Source organism: Podarcis tiliguerta (genome assembly GCF_965153285.1).
Source record: "Podarcis tiliguerta genome assembly, chromosome: 16".
Taxonomy (NCBI): Eukaryota; Metazoa; Chordata; class Lepidosauria; order Squamata; family Lacertidae; genus Podarcis; species Podarcis tiliguerta.
The window spans coordinates 19,218,345-19,236,357 of record NC_139549.1 but is presented as its reverse complement, the minus strand read 5'-3'; the positions used below and the strand labels follow the sequence as shown (position 1 = coordinate 19,236,357).

The 18,013-nt window shown below is 49.4% G+C and overlaps 2 protein-coding genes across 3 annotated transcripts in view; both read right to left on the bottom strand.

Moving 5' to 3' along the window:
* Positions 1–5,816, bottom strand: part of KCNK7 (potassium two pore domain channel subfamily K member 7) — an 11,309-nt gene extending 5,493 nt beyond the window's left edge. For both annotated transcript variants that reach the window (XR_014505929.1, XM_083417413.1), the window contains exon 1: positions 5,412–5,816. Coding sequence is in view for 1 of the 2 variants with exons in the window: in XM_083417413.1 (XP_083273539.1) it covers positions 5,412–5,739 (328 nt within the window). In the remaining variant the exon portion in view is untranslated. The remainder of the gene's footprint in view (positions 1–5,411) is intronic.
* Positions 5,817–8,551: 2,735 nt separating this feature from the next.
* Positions 8,552–18,013, bottom strand: part of MAP3K11 (mitogen-activated protein kinase kinase kinase 11) — a 31,680-nt gene continuing 22,218 nt past the window's right edge. The window contains exons 6-10 of the mRNA XM_083417314.1: positions 17,442–17,555; positions 15,811–15,937; positions 14,788–14,873; positions 11,235–11,579; positions 8,552–10,354 (exon numbers count right to left, since the gene is read on the bottom strand). Of these exons, the coding sequence (XP_083273440.1) occupies positions 9,915–10,354; positions 11,235–11,579; positions 14,788–14,873; positions 15,811–15,937; positions 17,442–17,555 (1,112 nt within the window). The 3' untranslated portion in view covers positions 8,552–9,914. The remainder of the gene's footprint in view (positions 10,355–11,234; positions 11,580–14,787; positions 14,874–15,810; positions 15,938–17,441; positions 17,556–18,013) is intronic.

Here is an 18,013-nt window from a genome sequence, read left to right as displayed (position 1 = left end):
CAACAACAACAGCAAATGAAGCTATTTTAAGTAAATTTGACAAAATCTACACTTCTGACATGGGAAGTCCGGGACATTTATGCAATTTCTGCCTGGACACTGTTTCTGACAGCCAAATCCTGGCTACGTCCAGGAAATTCCAGATATATAGCAACCCTATCACAATATTAAAAACAGTTAAAAAAACAAAAAATAAAAAATAAAGTGGCTCCTAAAATATACAGTGTCAAGAGGCCAGAGGTCAGGATGAAGAGGTGCATCTTCAGTGTTCAATAAAAGCTGGATAACAAAGTCACCAGACGCATCTCTGTGGGGAGAGAGTTCCACAACTCAGGGGCTGCCCCAGAGAAGGCCCTCTCCAAGGCTGCCACCCCACCAAGTTTCTGAGGGCAGTAGATCAATCAAAAGAGATCTGTAGAGAAGGAGGCGGATCACTTGGGAGCTGAGGAGTTTAGGGCCTTAAAAGACTAATGTGAGCACCTTGAATGAGGCCTGGAAACCAATTCAGCTGTTTTGAATCAGGGGCTATCTGAGATCTGAAGAGGACACCAGCCAGGAATCTCGCTGCTGTATTTTGGACCAATTGAATTTTCCAAGTTGTCTTTCATACCCTCCAACATTTTTCCAATGAAAATAGGGACGTCCTATTCCAATATCATTATAATTTGATTGTTTATACCCCGGCCATCTTACTGAGTTGCCCCATCTACTCTGGGATGTCTCCAACATATATAAAAAACCATAACAAAACATTAAACATTAAAAAACCTCCCTTCAGATGTCTTCTCAAGGTTGTAAAGTTTCCTATTTCCTTGGCTCGGGAGTTGCACAACCCTCCGACATTTCTCCAGTGAAAATAGGGATGTCCTAAGGAAAAGGGGGGCATTCCGGGATCAAATCAGAAAACCAGGATGGTTTCTGTAAATCTGGGACTGTCCCTCTGGTGAAGCGGCCAGAGCTGAAAAAAGGCACTCTAGCCACCAAGGCCAGTTGAGGCTCCACTGACAGTGCAGGAGGATGCAGATTTACTCCTTCCTGGAGAGAGCAATTTCATCCAGGGCAGGCCGCCTCTCAGACATTAATCATTCTGATTGTGTGTGCAGAACTATTTTGAAGTATGTTAAAGGGCAACTGATCCAGGTAGCGTTATCTTTGCGTCTGTAGTCATACGAGGGTGGGGCTTTTGCTGCTTTTGGTTTTGCCCAGCTGATCCTCAGCTGCAGGTATAAAATACGGAGGAGCAAGCACCATTCATTTGTCCCCAAAACACCACCACCGCCACCTTCTTCTGATGTTTAGCATCATTCGGGAGGGCCATAACTTACGTGACAGCAATATAAGGCATTTGATCCTGCACATCTTAACGCCTCTACTGCCATACAAAAGCTCGTTTCCTCTTTGTGGATGGGGAGCTGGAGCTGGTTGGTGGGTGGATCCTGACTTCCTCCAAGCCTCTTGGACTATTTTCGCAGGTGAGGTGGGACTGCCCACCTGTCAATCACCTGATGCCACCATGAAACCAAACTGCTGGCCAAAGCAGGGGGATTGCAGACACCAAGTACACCAAAGCTGTACTTTCTGAAGACAGCCATCTCCTTCACCCAGTTCTTTCTTTTGAATAAAGTCGCCTTCCCCAACCAGGGGTATTCTAGCTGCTTTGCACCACAATTCCCATCCTTCTGTAGGAGTGTGATACAGTTTTTGGCTATCTAAGGATCAGCACTTGCAGAAGAAATTATAGAATCATAGAATCATAGAACTGTAGAGTTGGAAGGGACCCTGAGGATCATCTAGTCCAACCCCCTGCAATGCAGGAATATGCAGCTGGTCCATACCTGCAACCTTGGTGTTATCAGCACCATGGTCTAACCAACTGAGCTATCCAGGCTCAAGTTGCATTATGGCAAAGGAAAAATACTATTCCCTGACCTCTGCACGTGGTTAAGGTGCCATCCCAGACCACTGCTCCTATGGACTGTTAACAATTTGGGAACTCTGCTCATAATTTGCAAAGAATGTATTTGCTCATGTTTTCTGGAAAGGCGGAATAACATGTCCGAACAAACCTCATCCATGGATGTATCCAGTTTGAAAAAGAACATGAAATGGGTGTGTGTTAGCCAGGAAAGAGCAACCTCCATTCTAATTTGTTTTGTGGAACAGTAATGCAGTGTGCTATTGTTCTGCATTATCCTGACACTGAGAATCTAACGTGCCTCATGACTATTAGCCCATGGCGACCTGATGGTTCACTGCCTTTAAGAGTTGCAATCAGGCCATGTTCCTCGATACACATGGTTAGGCAGGATCACGAGAATTAAGTGTGGCACCCTATTCTGTGCTGGGTCATGCTGCATCGCGAGTGCTGTTCTGGGCACCACATTTTGTGAAGGGTGTTGACAAACTGGAGCACGTCCAGAGGAGGGCAGCCAGGCAAGTTAGGGGGTCTGGAAACGAATTATTGTGTGGAAGAGAGCTGGTTATGTTTAGTCTGTGGAAGAGAAGATGAAGGGGAGGCACGATAGCCATCTTCAGATATCTGAAGGGCTTCTTCACAGAAGATAGAGCGAGCAGACTTGCTCTCTGCTGCGCCAGGGGGGCAGGTGCAGAGCCAAGGAGTGGGAATGGCACAGAAGCAGATTTTGGCTAAACAATGGGAGAAACTGCCTAGCAGAATGAGCTGTCTGACAGTGGAACAGTCTGCCTTGGCAGATGGGGGCTCTGAAGTTGCTGGCGGTGCTTAAACAGAGGCTGTCAGGCCAAGATGTTGCCTTGGGAGGTGGTGGCCTTGGTGTTTCAGCTGATGCTCTCCTTGCAAGTTTCATGCCCTGAGCAAGGGGTTGGGCCTAGATGACTTCCAGGATACTTTCCCCCTTTAAAAACTCTTTGGGTTAGAATAATAGAGTTGGAAGAGACCCTGGGGTTGTAATCTTAGTTATTCTTAGAGCAGACCCACTGAACGCATTGGAATTACTAGTTTAGGCCCCTACATATCAATGGGTTTACTCTGAGGATGGGGCCTAACCTTGGATGCGGCCTTCTGACTTTGGATATAGGGTTTGGGAACCCTCTACTTGGGGGATTAATTTTTGTCTTCCTCAAGCAGAGATAAGCAGGAGTGAGCCCACCATTAAAGGTAAAGGTACCCCTGCCCGTACGGGCCAGTCTTGCCAGACTCTAGGGTTGTGCGCTCATCTCACTCTATAGGCCGGGAGCCAGCGCTGTCCGAAGACACTTCCGGGTCACATAGCCAGCGTGACAAGCTGCATCTGGTGAGCCAGCGCAGCACACAGAACGCCGTTTACCTTCCCGCTAGTAAGCGGTCCCTATTTATCTACTTGCACCCGGGGGTGCTTTCGAACTGCTAGGTTGGCAGGCGCTGGGACCGAACAACGGGAGCGTACCCCGCCGCAGGGATTCGAACCACCGACCTGACGATCGGCAAGTCCTAGGCGCTGAGGTTTTACCCACAGTGCCACCCGCGTCCCTTTACCACAACTCAAATGGAATAGAATAACAGAATCATAGAACTGCATACCCTTCAACATTTCTCCGATGAAAATAGGGACGTCCCATTCCATAATTTTAATTTTACTATTTATACCCCACACATGTTCCTGGGTTGCCCCAGCTACCCTGAGCGGCTTCCAACATATTTTAAAAACATAAAACATTTAACATTTAAAAACTTCCCTATACAGGACTGCTTTCAGACGGCTCAGTCGTCGTATAACTCCAAATCCTCCAATATTTATCCAGTGAAAATAGGGACATCCTCAGGAAAAGTGGGACATTCCAGGATCAAATCAAACCGGGATGGCTTCTCTAAATCAGGGACGTCCCTGGAAAATAGGGACACTTGGAGGGTCTGGAATTGTAGAGTTGGAAGGGACCCTGAGGATCATCTAGTCCAACCACCTGCAATGCAGGAATGTGCTGCTGTCCCATACATGAATCGAACCCACAACTGTGGTGTTATCAACACTATGCTCTAGCCAGCTGAGCTATCCAGTGGAGGAAACCCTTCTCCACTCAGCTGTTTTTATTTATGGTCTTGGTTTTTACTGGCATTTGTATTTGCTCTTCAGTTTTAATGCTGGCACATTTTATACCCACGTTATGTTTACACTGATTGCAAAGTCCTGGCAAGATATAAATGACTGATAATACTTTTGTTTTGTTTATAAAGGCTTGAGTCAATGTATGTGGTGGACATGCACATGTGGCTCAGTTCTGGGAGGAAGTATTTGTTGAAATAAAAGCAATTACTATGCAAAATACCTGTCAATGCCCAGTGCTGGCATTGCTCTAACCCTAACCAACAGCTTAACCCCCTAAGAAGTTATATTTTATTAGCGGCCAGGCTTTTTGATTAGCATAAACTATATATTGCCCTCTGCACGAATGTTTATCAGGGATTTCTGATGCATTACCTTAACTTCATCTTCTGGTTTAGATTGGGGTGTTTTATTTTTTTAATTTTTTTTTTTTTTGCTTGCTTGTATGACATTGTAAGGTGTTGTAAGACTATAACAACATATCTCATAAATGGCCAACATGCCTTCAAATTACCATTAGGTAAATAAATAAAAGGGATGTTTCTCTGTGCAAAGCTTGCCATGCAGAAGGAACCTCAGTGAGCAGAGTGCCTGGCATGGCATACAGAAAGATGCAGGTTCAATCCCCAGTATCGCCAGCTCAAAGGATCAGGGAGCAGGCGAGAGCCAAAGACCTTTGTTTGCAGGGGACTTTAGCCAGCCACTGCCAGGTATGGGGCAGGTGGCTCTCCTGCAGCAGCAGCATCAGCATCAATTTTGCCTTTTTGTCCCATCTTTTCCTCCAAGGAGCTCAAAGGGGTGTACACTGGTACCTCGGGTTAAGTACTTAATTTGTTTCCGTTCTTAACCTGAAACTGTTCTTAACCTGAAGCACCACTTTAGTTAATGGGGCCTCCTGCTGCAGCCGCGCCGCCGGAGCACAATTTCTGTTCTCATCCTGAAGCAAAGTTCTTAAGCTGTGGTACTATTTCTGGGTTAGCGGAGTGTGTAACCTGAAGCGTATGTATCCCGAGGTACCACTGTACATGGTTCTCCTTTCCATTTAATGCCCACAACAACCAGACTGAGAGGCAGTGACTGGCCCATGGTCACCCAGCGAGCTTCTTGGCCAAGTGTGGATTTGAACCCTGGTCTCTCAGGTCCTAGTCCGACCCTGTAACAGCTGCACCACAGTGGCTCCCCTCCCAACAGCCGGGCAGACAGGAGGGTCCTCCATCCTTGCTGCTCGCAGCCTGAGGCTGGATCAGGGAGCTGCGTGCTTGGGCAGCGGGAGTCTCTCCCGGTTGGTTTTCTGCCTGCGCCGCTCCAAAAGGAAAGGGATGCCCCCCCCCCCGGCTGAGCTCGACGACCTACCTGTGGTGGTGAGGACGCTGGCGGTGAAGAAGAGCGCCGAGGTGAACTCCCAGTTCTCGTCTCCGGAGACGTTGCCCAGGCCGGAGACGCCGTAGCTGCCGGCGTCGATGAGGCGCTCCAGGAGGCCGGCCAGCCTCTCCTCCGACAGGCACGCGCGGTGCTCGGCCAGCAGTCGGGCGCGGGCGTCGTGCAGGGCGGCCAGCAGGGCTCGCTCGGGAGGCCCCTCCAGGCCGGCGAAGACGGCGGCGCCCACCAGCAGGAAGAGCCCGTAGGCGCCCAGCAGCAACCCGTAGCGCCACGACGGGGGCACGGCCGGACACAGCGCCATCCTCGACGGCCCGGCCCTTCCCTCTCCCAGCAAGCGAGCCAGCAGCCTCTTCTCACCTGTCCCAGGTGAGCTGGCCTCAGCCTAGGGCGCGGCAACCGGTTCCTTCTCCCCGTGACGCACAGCTGCTTTAACCCTCGCAGCTCGGCTGCCCGGGCGCGCCGTCTAACTTTGCACAACTCAAGGCACCCATCCTCAGCGAGAGTGCACTTCTATGCCCAGAGAGGACGCAAGAAGAGCAAAAAGGACCCATTTTGGACGGGGGGAAGGGAGGTCTCCGGCTCAATCCCAGGCTTCTGTGGGTACCGCTGGGCAAAAAACAAACCACGAGAGCTGCTGCCAGCTAGTGTTTTCCCCAGCATAGTCAAAGAGCCTTGCATATGGGAAGTCTCAGGATCAATTTCCGCGCATCTCCAGGTGTCTTAAACTGGACACGGTGTTCTAGATGGGATCTGACTAGCAGAACTCTTGCTTCCTGTCACTTAAAGAACATCGGAAGCAGGAGTCAAGATCCACGGGTCCATCTCTCTCTGTTGTCTACACTGGCCGGCTGACAGTTTCAGACCTACCTGTGAGATGCCAGGGATTGAACCGGGAGAGTCCACACACAAAGGAGGTGCTCTATTAATGCAGTCCAAAACCACACTGGCCATTTTTGCTGCTGCTTCACAGATTAGTACTTTTCATGCATTTTGCATTAGTATATAGAACATAGGCACGCGGGTGGCGCTGTGGGTTAAACCACAGAGCCTAGGACTTGCTGATCAGGTCGGCGGTTCGAATCCCCGCGACGGGGTGAGCTCCCGTTGCTCGGTCCCTGCTCCTGCCAACCTAGCAGTTCGAAAGCACATCAAAGTGCAAGTAGATAAATAGGTACCACTCTGGCGGGAAGGTAAACGGTGTTTCCATGCACTGCTCTGGTTCGCCAGAAGCGGCTTAGTCATGCTGGCCACATGATCCAGAAGCTGTACGCCGGCTCCATCGGCCAATAAAGCGAGATGAGCACCGCAACCCTAGAGTCAGTCATGACTGGACCTAATGGTCAGGGGTCCCTTTACCTTTACTATATAGAACATGCCATGGAAGGGGCAACTGTGCTACACCCCACCCCCCATTCTGACCTACCTCCACAAGTAGAAGGGTGATCTTCTGAAGAGTGGGAGTCCTGTGGTCAAGGTGGGGTGTCTGTGTATTTCAGAACCCTTGAAAATCATGGTTATAAAACATGCCTCCTGGTGTATTGCAGTCTACAAGGCCATATTGTCACTCTCCCTCTTGCCTTTGGCAGTGATTTTTTTTTGGGTGGGGTAGCTAGCACACTCACCCCCTCCGTTTTTAACAACTTTCAAGCATTTAATAGTGATTTTACCCTCTTGACTCTGCCCTTCAACTTCCTTTTTTAACCAATTTCCTCATTTTGAGGAACTTTCCTCTTTTCAAATCAAACACGGCTGTGTTGGATTTTCTTGGCAATTGGACAGTTACATGGATATTTAATAGCATTAAGAGGGGCTCGTCAACCTGGGTAGGTAGCCCACCTAGGTGAAGGAAAACTCTGCTCTTACACCTCTACTGCCTTATGGGAATACCTTCAGGAGAAGAAAAGGCTTAGGAGTAAACAAATTCAGAGTCTCAAATACCGTCAGATGGCTCCTTGTACGCCCCCTTCTGGCAAGCTCTGCTTTCTGGCATTGCTCTGCTTTCCTTTGGACCACATCATGAGGCCGGGAGCAGGGATCTTGTCATCACTTCAAGGCTGCTAAAGCAGCAGTTTGACTTCACCCCCAAAAGCACACTCCATTGTTTCTTAAGACAGATGGATGCCAATGGTATTATTGTCACTGCTCCCAATTGGCCTGACAATACATATTGTGTCCAGTCCTGGGCATCACTCAGGATAAAATCCAGGCTCAGTACATCAGCTGTCATTTAGGGCATAGGAGCCAACTCCTAGGTCCCTTCGCCCCCTCCTCCGACAAAATATTTAACCACGCAGCCCTCTTGGAACCTTTCTTGACCTGTGGCATACACTCCAGCCGAGTTTCTAACATTCTGCTTTTAAAGAACTCCCCTATTCCCCTCCCAATTCTCAGTTACAATACTCAGTGCGCTGTGAAGAGGGATTGGTTGTTATTCCACGAGGGGAATAGGGGTCTCCTAACAACTCTCAGAACCCTAAACAAACTACCCTTCCTAGGATTATTTGTGGGAGAAAGCTGTGACTGTTTAAAGTGGTTCTAGTTACAGGTAGGTAGCCGTGTTGGTCTGCCGTAGTTAAAACAAAATAATAATAATAATAATAATAATAATAATAATAATAATAATAATAATAATTTCCTTCCAGTAGCACCTTTAAAGTTTAAAGTGGTGTCGTAGTGCTTTGAATGGGAATGCGGCCGAAGTTCCAAGTTATCACAAATGCAGGCATGGAATACAGTGGTACCTCGGATTAAGTACTTAATTCGTTCCAGAGGTCCGTTCTCAACCTGAAACTGTTCTTAACCTGAAGCACCACTTTAGATGAGGCCTCCTGCTTCCGCCGCACCGCCAGAGCACAATTTCTGTTCTCATCCTGAAGCAAAGTTCTTAACCCGAGGTTAGCAGACTGTTCCTGGGTAAGCAGAGTCTGTAACCTGAAGCATATGTAACCCGAGGTACCACTGTAAGACAAGGCTGCTGTTTTGACTCTTGCAGATGCCAGTCACCAGATTAAACACGGAAGGAGTTTGCACTCTCGCTCTCTCTCACTTGACCCACACCCACTGTTAGGGAGGTGTTGCAGACCCCCTTTATGGACCATGGGAGACACATGGGATGGAGGCAGCAATCAGAGGTTTATTTGGTCTCATTTCACAGGCTTGGTCCGTCGCAAGTTGAGATTGGGCCTGACACAGGTGGCTCCCTCGTGAAGCGGGAGAAGGTGCACAAGGGCGCCTGGCACTCACATGTGAATTTCAAGTAGGGTGGGGAGAGGGGAGAGGTGGACACAGTAGAATTGCACATTCAAAGTGCTAGTGGCTGTCAGGCTCCAACCAGGAAAAAGCACTGCTTTTTTTCGTTGCAAGACATTCTTAGCTTTCCTGTTACACGTCCACGTCAAAAGACGGGCACAAGCAGGTGGGGCAATCTGGCTCCAGTGTGTACCCCCACTCTGGGCTATCTCCTCTCATGTTTGTGCAATGTGGCTCGCTCTTGAATGCTGCAGAGCATCCTCGGACCTGCTTGGGTCAAGATAGCCATGGCACGCTCCCCTCCTTGCATAAACCGGGAGGAGCAACGCCCTTCATGGGGACAAATGATACAGAGATAGGAGAGTGGAGTCTTGCTTGCTTCACAGGCTCTCCATGCCAGCCTTGGCCAACTTAGGAGTCTGCCAGATATTTTGGACGACAACTCCCATCAGCACTTGCTGGCTATGGGATGATGGGAGTTGTCGTCCAAAATATCTGGAGGGCTTCAGGTTGGACAAAGCTGCTCCACCTCCTGCCCCTGAATTCAGCGCAGGGAGAGCCACTAAGGCCTAGTCATGGACGGTGGGGAGCTGTGCCCCTCATGGTGAATGGAGAATAAGTACGCAATGAAGACAATAGCTGCCAGCGAGCGAGCCTGGCCAGTGCGGGGGTCGGGGAAGCCCCACAAGCCATTCCAGCAAAGGTGGAGGAGAGGAGAGTGACTTGCCAGCGTGGGTCTGACCGGTTAGTGTTCATTAGATGGAGGGGCGTGAGAAAGGGCTCTCTGCTCTCCCTCATCCCCACCCCCCACCCCCTGCCCAATATACACAACCCTTCATCACTTTCGTGGGGCACTCAATACTATCCTGTGGTTTGACATCCCTGAAGGAATTGGCTGAGAAAGAAGCAAAGTCTTCCCAACACTGTTGAGGTTAAGGCGCTCAGTGAATGGAAAGTGGGGAGGAAGGGAAGAAGGTACTCGGGTGTGTGGGGTGTGGGGGTCTACCCCCCCCCACCTCCCCCCTACGGCATGGGAAAATCCCCCTCTCCCCTTGACAGCGATTCCCATCTCCCCTTTTGACAGCGAGCCCATGCTCCCAGCCTTCGACTACATTTGCAGCCTCATGTCCAATCACAGTTGAGCGTGGGGTTCAAAGTTCAAGGCGCCAACTTCCTGAACGAAAAGGTGCTTCGGGAAGGCGGGACCTCCTTCTTTTGCTTTTCCCTTCACTTTGGGGCCGTCCGTCCTTGAGCGGATGCAGCTGCTGTCCACCACGGCAGATCCTCTTCGGGCGGGAGCGGCCGGGAGGTCTGGCGCGGCAACGGAGAAGGGCTGAGCCGCCCGGGTGGAGCCAATCTGGACGCGACGAGGAAGGGGTCGGGGGTGGCTGGCGCTGTTGGCTCCCTTGGGGCTGAGAAGTCCCCACAGGCAAAGGGATCAGGAGCCGCAAAAGGGTTGGTCCTTTCAGGACCCAGTGGCTTGAACTGGCGCGGCCCCAGGCGAGGGGACTGGACTGGGGAAGAGCGGGCCCCAGAAGACACAAAGCTCCAGGGGTCGATGCGGCTGCGGACAGGAGAAGGGCGGGGCCTGGAGATGAGGCTGGCGTGTGGGGAGGGGCGGGGTGAGCGGGGGCTGCGGGGGGAGGAGGGAGAAGGGAGAGCACCATCTGTAAGGAACAGAGAGCATAAGCACATGTTAGCCATGATGCCCCTACCTCAAGCGGAAAGAAACCCTGGAGGGAACTGGAATCCGGTTGTGAAACTTCAAAAAACTATACAGTGGTACCTCAGGTTAAGAACTTAATTCGTTCTGGAGGTCTGTTCTTAACCTGAAACTGTTCTTAACCTGAGGTACCACTTTAGCTAATGGGGCCTCCCGCTGCCGCCGCGCCGCCATAGTGAACTTTCTTTTCTCATCCTGAAGAAAAGTTCTTAAGCTGTGGTACTATTTCTGGGTTAGCGGAGTCTGTAACCTGAAGCGTCTGTAACCTGAAGCATCTGTAACCTGAGGGACCACTGTATTCAGCCATGCTGCCACCTTTTACGCTGGTTTAACACCCAGAGATTCGGCTAAGGCCTCCGTCCTACGAAGACAGGAAGCTACGATACCACTTTAAACCCCCCAAAGAATCCTGGGAGCTGTAGTCTGCTAAGGATGCTCAGAGTTGTTAGGAGACCCTTATTTCCCCTCACAGAATCACAGGGAACTCTGGGAATGGTAGCTCTGTGAGGGGAATAAGGGGGTCCTCTAACAATACTCAGCTCCCATAATTCCCTGGGGGAAGCTGGGATGGTTAAAAGTGGTATAATAAGCACTTTAACTGCGCCAATGTGGCCCAAGTCCACTGACCCATCTAGCATTGCCTGCAAGGACAGGTATCAGCTCTCTGGGGCACAGGCAGGGGGACAATTCCAAGCCCTAGCTGGAGATGACAGTGGGGCTGACCCAAAGCAAAGCGTCTGCTCAGCCTCTGAGCTGCAGCCCTCATCTGCACCAGCTCAACCCCACCCCTCTGCAGCCTCCTAAATTCTCCTGCCAGGACTTACCCCATTTCTGGGTTTTGTTGCTGCGGCCTTCCACAAGTCTCGGGATCTTGGGTGACATCTGGGTCCAGAGAGGAGGCAAGGCCCCCCTGTTGCCCCCAGAGGCCACATCGACGAGGAGATCCGTAGGAGGTTCCTCCTTGCACAGCTCCACATGGACGGTGGGGGTGGACTCTTGCGGAGGGGAGGGCGGCGGGGGCTCCTGGAGGGCGGACGGAAGCTCTCGGCCCAACCCGAGAGAAGCAAGCAAGGCTGTTCCCCGAAGCAGGGCTCGCTGGATGAGTCGGGGGGCACTGGGGCGTTCTGGGACTGCGTCCTCGGTTTCCGGGGAGTCGACTGGGACACTGCCTGTTAGGGTAAGAAAGTTGGAAAGTCAAACCACAACCTGACATAGTGTTACAAACTTAAGTCCCCACTTAAGTCCCCACTTAGCTAACTTAAGTCCCCACTTAGCACACTGAAGCCCACTCAGTTTTGTGGGGGGCAGCACAAAATGTGGGGTTTGCGGCACCAAACCATCAGACTGCCTTGGCATTGGTTTGAAGTCCATCAGACAAGGTTGGGTTTGGGGTCATTTAACAGTGACCCTGGTTTGAGTGTCAATTGCTCAGTTTGCAGGATGGCACAAAATGCCGACGCTAAACCTTGGCACCTGCTTGAAGTCAACTGGACAAAGTTGGATTTGTTGGCATTAACTTGTGACCCCGATTGAATGAATGAATAAAACTTTATTTGCATAGCCAACAGGCCATAGCATCAAAGGACAAACACCAACAGGAGTACATTACAAATATAGTTAAAATCTTGTGACCTATTAAAACCCTAGGTAAATTAATAATCTCAATACTTAAAACTTGGCAGAAGTAATAAAATAATAGTAATAAAACATGATGATAATAATCATAAAAACCCAGGCGAGGAATCCGGGTGACCACACTGATATCATTCAGATACCAGCTCTCAGTCTCATTGCTCTCTCGATAAATTTGGCAACCTTCTCTGTTGTCGAGCTGTTCTGGTCGGCTAGAAGTGAGCACAATTTGGCTTCGCAAGAGCGGCCGGGGATGGCAGATAGGAGCGGCGTGATGGTCTCGTCCCTGAGATCTTTATATAGGGAGCAAGACAAGAGAACGTGTGACGCCGTCTCTACATAGCCAGCTCCACAGGGGCAGAGCCGGTTCTCAAATGGAATTTTTTGATATCTACCTTCGAGAACAGCTGACGGTAACATATTTAGTCTGGCCAGTGTAAAGGCCCGCCTAAGTTTTGGAATGGTTAAGGTAGACAGATAAGGTGCCCGAAAATCAAAATGGGAGGGGGGCAGATAAGCGTACCAAGCACTAAATTTCTTAATATAGGCCAGATTATTCTGCTGCTCAATATCCTTCAAGCGCTGATCGATAATGGTTTTTGCCTTGGGGAGACCCACTTTCAGGAGATGCTGTGCTTGTAGGCCACATGTAAGTAGTTTTTGATGCACTACTTTGGACCACCGACTTCTATGAGCGTCTCGTGCTACTAGAGGTAATAGTCCGGATGGGTTTAAATTTAAACGAAGCCAATAGTTGAATGTTCTTATCCAGGTCCGGGTCTCGACGGAGAGGAGGCCGGTCTCCAGCCGTAGGGCCGCATTTGGTACGCATGATGGAACGGCTAGAATCTGTCTTAGGAATTTAGACTGGACCGTTTCGAGTGTGCGGCAATGATTTCCCGTCCAGATTTGGGCCCCGTAGAGTAGTTGTGCCAAGGGTTTTGCTTGAAAGACCTCCAAAGCTGCTGGGATATGTCTGCCCCCCTTCGTAAAGTAAAAGCGAGACAGTATTTTGACGCTTTGAGATGCTTTTTCCCTAGCATATTTATGGTGGGCCTCCCAGGCCCCTGTTGACTGGAAAACTACTCCGAGGTATTTGAAAATTTTGACCTGTTCTATTGGCTGATTGTCCATCTCCCATCTGTGATGTCTGTGTCTCCTAGCGAAGACCATGACTTTAGTTTTTTGGTGATTAACCACCAATTGATCTCTCCTGCAGTAAGCTGAGAATTCTCTTAGTAGCCTTTTGAGGCCTACTTTAGTTCGTGATAAGAGAACTGCGTCGTCCGCATAGAGGAGCACTGAAATTGATTTTTCGGCCAGTTTGGGTGACCCCGATTTGTCAATGACTATTTTTTTTGGGGGGTGGTGGCATGGAACACAGGGTTTGCGGCGCAAAACACAACTAAAAATAGCAGTAAACTTTGGCATCAGATTTTTTTTGGGGGGGGGCGGAATCCGGAATTTTGGGGTCACACGTTAATGAAGTTCCCTGTTGCCTCTTCAGCTTCTGATACCTCAACTCCCCCCCCCCCCCGTCTTCTCCTTCTTGCCATTCATCATCATGCCACCACCAATTCCCTGGCCTTGAGCCTTCTTCCCTTGGGCGTTCCCCAGTTGATGCCTCCCACCACTCCTCTGCCTCCAGCCAGTCCATACAGTCCAACCTGACCTGGAAATGCATGGGATAGAGCCTGTTGCCTTCTGCATGCAAAGCAGTAGTGCCACCACTGAGCTGCAGCCCTTCTCACAGGCATATGCTGACACCACTCCCACTGTATCTATTGTTAAGCTTGTGGGTGCTATTGCTTATGTCAGCAAACTTTTTCAGCAGGGGGCCGGTCCACTGTGCCTCAGACCTTGTGGGGGGCCGGACTATATATTTTTTTTTGGGGGGGGGGGGAATGAACGAATTCCTATGCCCCACAAATAACCCAGAGATGCATTTTAAATAAAAGCACACATTCTACTCATGTAAAAAAAACGCTGATTCCCAGATTGTCCGCGGGCTGGATTGAGAAGGCGATTGGGCGAATCTTAATCTTAATCCAGCCCCCAGGCCTTAGTTTGCCTACTCATGGCTTATGTAGTCAAACTGACACCTCCTGACATAGTAGAGGGAAGTGTTGGCAGGTTTGGGCACACCTCAGGACTTGCGGAAGTACTCCATAAAAAAAAAAAAAACTTTAGAAAATTTGTAAGGGGAACCCAAAATACCATAGAATGCGAACTGTTGAAGTCATCTCCACATTCTATGTTTAAAGCACATAGCTCCAAGAAAGCTGGGAGCCACAGTTTAGCCCTCATGCAACAGCTGTGGGGCAGCTCCTATGTGTCAGATTCAGCTCAGCAAATAAAAGGAGGAAACTCCAGGTGCCAGGTTATTCCAGGAGCAGTATAAACATGCCAGTGACATAACAGGTAATGGGAAATGCATGTAGAGCAGGGATGGGGAACCTCTCTCGCCCATATATGCAGACCACGTTTGACAGGTAGGTGGGGCTGCCAACCTCATAATCAGCTGGTACCACAGTGACACCAGCCAACCCGTTTCCCCCCCGAACGGTCGACCAGCTGATGGACGGCACCCGCAATTCCCCTTTGGCCCAGACACATCTTTTCCTTCCTCACACTATAGACATGATGCTGAGGTGTAGAGCAGTTGGGCAATGCTTGGCTAACTGTTCCTCAGGGGAAACAATTCAGGAGACAGAACACTGCAGAAAAACCCTGAAAAGCGCTCACCATTTGGGCTGGGCTGGGTCTGTTCAGGAACGGGCAGCACCTCTGGCTCCATGTACCACGTTGTTTCTTCTAGCCGCGACCTTCTCCTGCGAGGGGGACAAGAAAGGGTTTGCAACCTGCTAAGGGGATGTGTACATGTCAGGAGCCGGAGTCAGGAGTAAGTCAGCAATATAAAACACCAGTGTCAGTGAAGTTTACTCTGTAGTCAAAGAAATCAGCCCAGGTCTAGTGATCACAGTAACCCTTCCCAATACATCTTGCTTCTATGAGGCAAGGAATGAAGGTCCCCGCCTTCCTACCTCTCTCAAAGACCTCCCCCCCCCCCCCCGCAAGCAACTTGAGGCTCCTTTGCCTTGTCTGTCTTTGCTGCGCCCTCTTTATTCCTCTCTGTGTTTGGGGAGACCAGGGGGGAGGTCACAGCAGGAGGGGAAGACTCCCTGGATTCTTCAGCAGCCGGCCTCATTGCTGGCTCTTGACCCCACTCTGCTTCTGCCTCCAATTCTGAGCTGCTCTCTGCCACAGCCTCTTCCTGCTCACTAAACCCTGTTGCCTCTTCCACTTCCGACACCTCCTCCTCCTCCCATCTGCTCCCTCTTCTTCCTCTGACCACTCATCATCCTCCTATCACCAACTCCCTGGATGTGAGCCTTCTTCGCCTGGGGGTTCCCCAGCTGGTGCCTCCCACTGCTCCTCTACACCCAGCCAGTCCGTGACAGTACAGCCTGCTCCAGTCATTAAGACCTACGATGCTGCCTTATGCTGTGCCGCCCTGTTCATCCATCTAGGCCAGCATTGTCTGCTTTGACTGGCAGCCGCTCTCCAGGGTCTTGGCAGAGAAGGGTCTTTACCATCACCTGCAACTAGATCCTTCTAACTGGAGAGGCTGGGGGATTGAACCCGGGGCCTTCTGCATGCCAAGCAGGTGTTCTGCCACTGAGCTGCAGTTCTTTCTTTTAACCCAGGCATCCCCATTCTCTACAAGCAAGCAAGGGAATGGGAGAGGAGGGAAAGGCTGCCCCCTACCTGCCATTCTGCGTACTGCTCTCACATGGTTTGGGGGAACTGGAGCTCTTTGTACGGCCGTTGCAAATCTCATCCCCTCGACGCGGTGACTGGCGGCCCCAATTTCGATCATTTTCACTTGGCTCCACTGCAAAGGGTGGGGTGGGAGGGCAAAGAGAAACAACTTTTCCCACTTTATCCTTTTTATGTGTTCTGTTTTCTACATAGGTACTATTTCTTGTTTCTTCTTTTTTGTGTCTTATCTTTGCGGACACCATTTTTTATTTTTCAATAAAGAATATAAAATAAAAAAGAAAGGGGTACATGTATTAAATGGCACTTTTGCATACAAACCTTAACTGGTTTAAACCATAATTGCTTCCTCCTCTTAGGTACAGTTAGAATTTGGAGCCCTCCCTTCAAAACTAAAGAACTACAACTCCCAGAGTTCCTTGGGGGAAGGCCACTCCCTCAGGGGATTGCAGCTCCATCTAGAACTGGTCATATACCACCTCTCTGAAACAGAACTGTTGCGTCATGGCTAAGATTCAGTTTATTGGGTTGCACAAAATCCAGGTAGCAGGCTCAGCTGTTGCATAAGAAGAATATCATGAGAGCCTTGCTGGATAGACCAAAGGCACATTTAGCATTCTGCTTGCTTGGTGACCAAACTGATGCCCTTGGGAAACCCACAAGGAGGACCAAAGAGCCACAGTGCACTTCCCAACTTGTAATTACCAGCCACTGGTGTTCAGAGGACTGATTATCCTGGAGGTAGCACATAGCCCTTGTTCCTAGCAGCGACTGATGGCCTCACTGGCCCCGACTTGGTGGAACGCTCTGTCACAAGAGACTAGGGCCCTGCGGGACTTGACATCTTTCCACAGAGCCTGCAAGACAGAGCTATTACGCCTGGCGTTTGGTTTGGACTCAGTCTGACCCTTATGTTTCCCTCCCCTTACGGTTTTGATCTATGGGCTACTTTTAAAATGATGCTGCATTTTAACCTGTATTTTACATTGGTGTTTTTTTTTCCTATTATGTTTTTAATTGTAATTTTACTGGTGTTAGCCACCCTGAGCCCAGCTCTGGCCGGGGAGGGCGGGGTAGAAATAAAATTTATTTTTATTATCCTCCCTGAATTTCTCTAATCCCCTTTAAAAGATATCCAAGCTGCTGACCCTCACTGCCTCCTGCAGCCGTGAGTTCCAGGGTTTAACTATGCAGTGTGTGGAATACTTCCTTTGGTTTGTCCTGAATTTTTCAACATTCAATTTTCATTTTTGATGCTCCCAAATTTTAGTTATTATAAGGGAGGGAGAAAAAAACGTCTTTGTAGCCCCGTCCTTTACACCTCACATAATTTTATACACCCGCTAACGTGTCTCCCTGCCCTCTTACTTGCCTTTTCTTGTAACTAAAAATCCCCAGATGTTGTAACCTTTCCTTATAAGGGAGTTGCCCCAATCTCTTGATCATTTTGGCAGCCCTTTGTGCCTCACCTGACTAGAAGCAGACCTTGGTGTCATTTCACTCCAAAATTGCTGGCAATCAGCCAGGATTTGGTTGGGGTTATCTAGAGGAAAGTCTGAACACTCCAGATTCCACTTGCTCCCCTTCTACACCCCCCCCCTCAAATAAATGTTACTTACATCGGATAGCTCGGAATCGTTGGAAGGGAGGAGATCCACCTGCCCCCATCTCCAGGCAGTCCTTCCTTTTGTCCAGTCCAGGAGAAGCCATTACTGTGATGCGATGCTTAAAATCTGAAATAAGGAGGGGTGGGGCATGAATTACCCAGCAGCACCATCTGCAACAATGCATAGTTTAAAATGAGTTTAATTTAGAAAAGGCCAGCTCAGAAGTCCAGGCTCTGTCAACGTTCCAAAGTTTTAGCTCACGGTTCTTCATCCCCCATCACTGAACTTAGGACTGGCAACAGATGTTGCTGTGCTTTTTTAAATTGTTTAACCCCATCAGTTAACAAACATGGATACATATGCTATAATGTTATTGTTTTATTTAAAAAATGGTTTAAATTGTTATTAAGGAAATGATTGTTTTTCTCCTTCCAAGTACATCAGAAAAGTTGTCCAAATATAAGCAGTTAACTTATTAAACCTCATGCTAATTTCATAATTATCTGTTTATGTATAACCAAATCAGTAATTTTTGATACAACTGTAAAAACCACTCTGAAAATTATTATTATTCTAAAAATGAA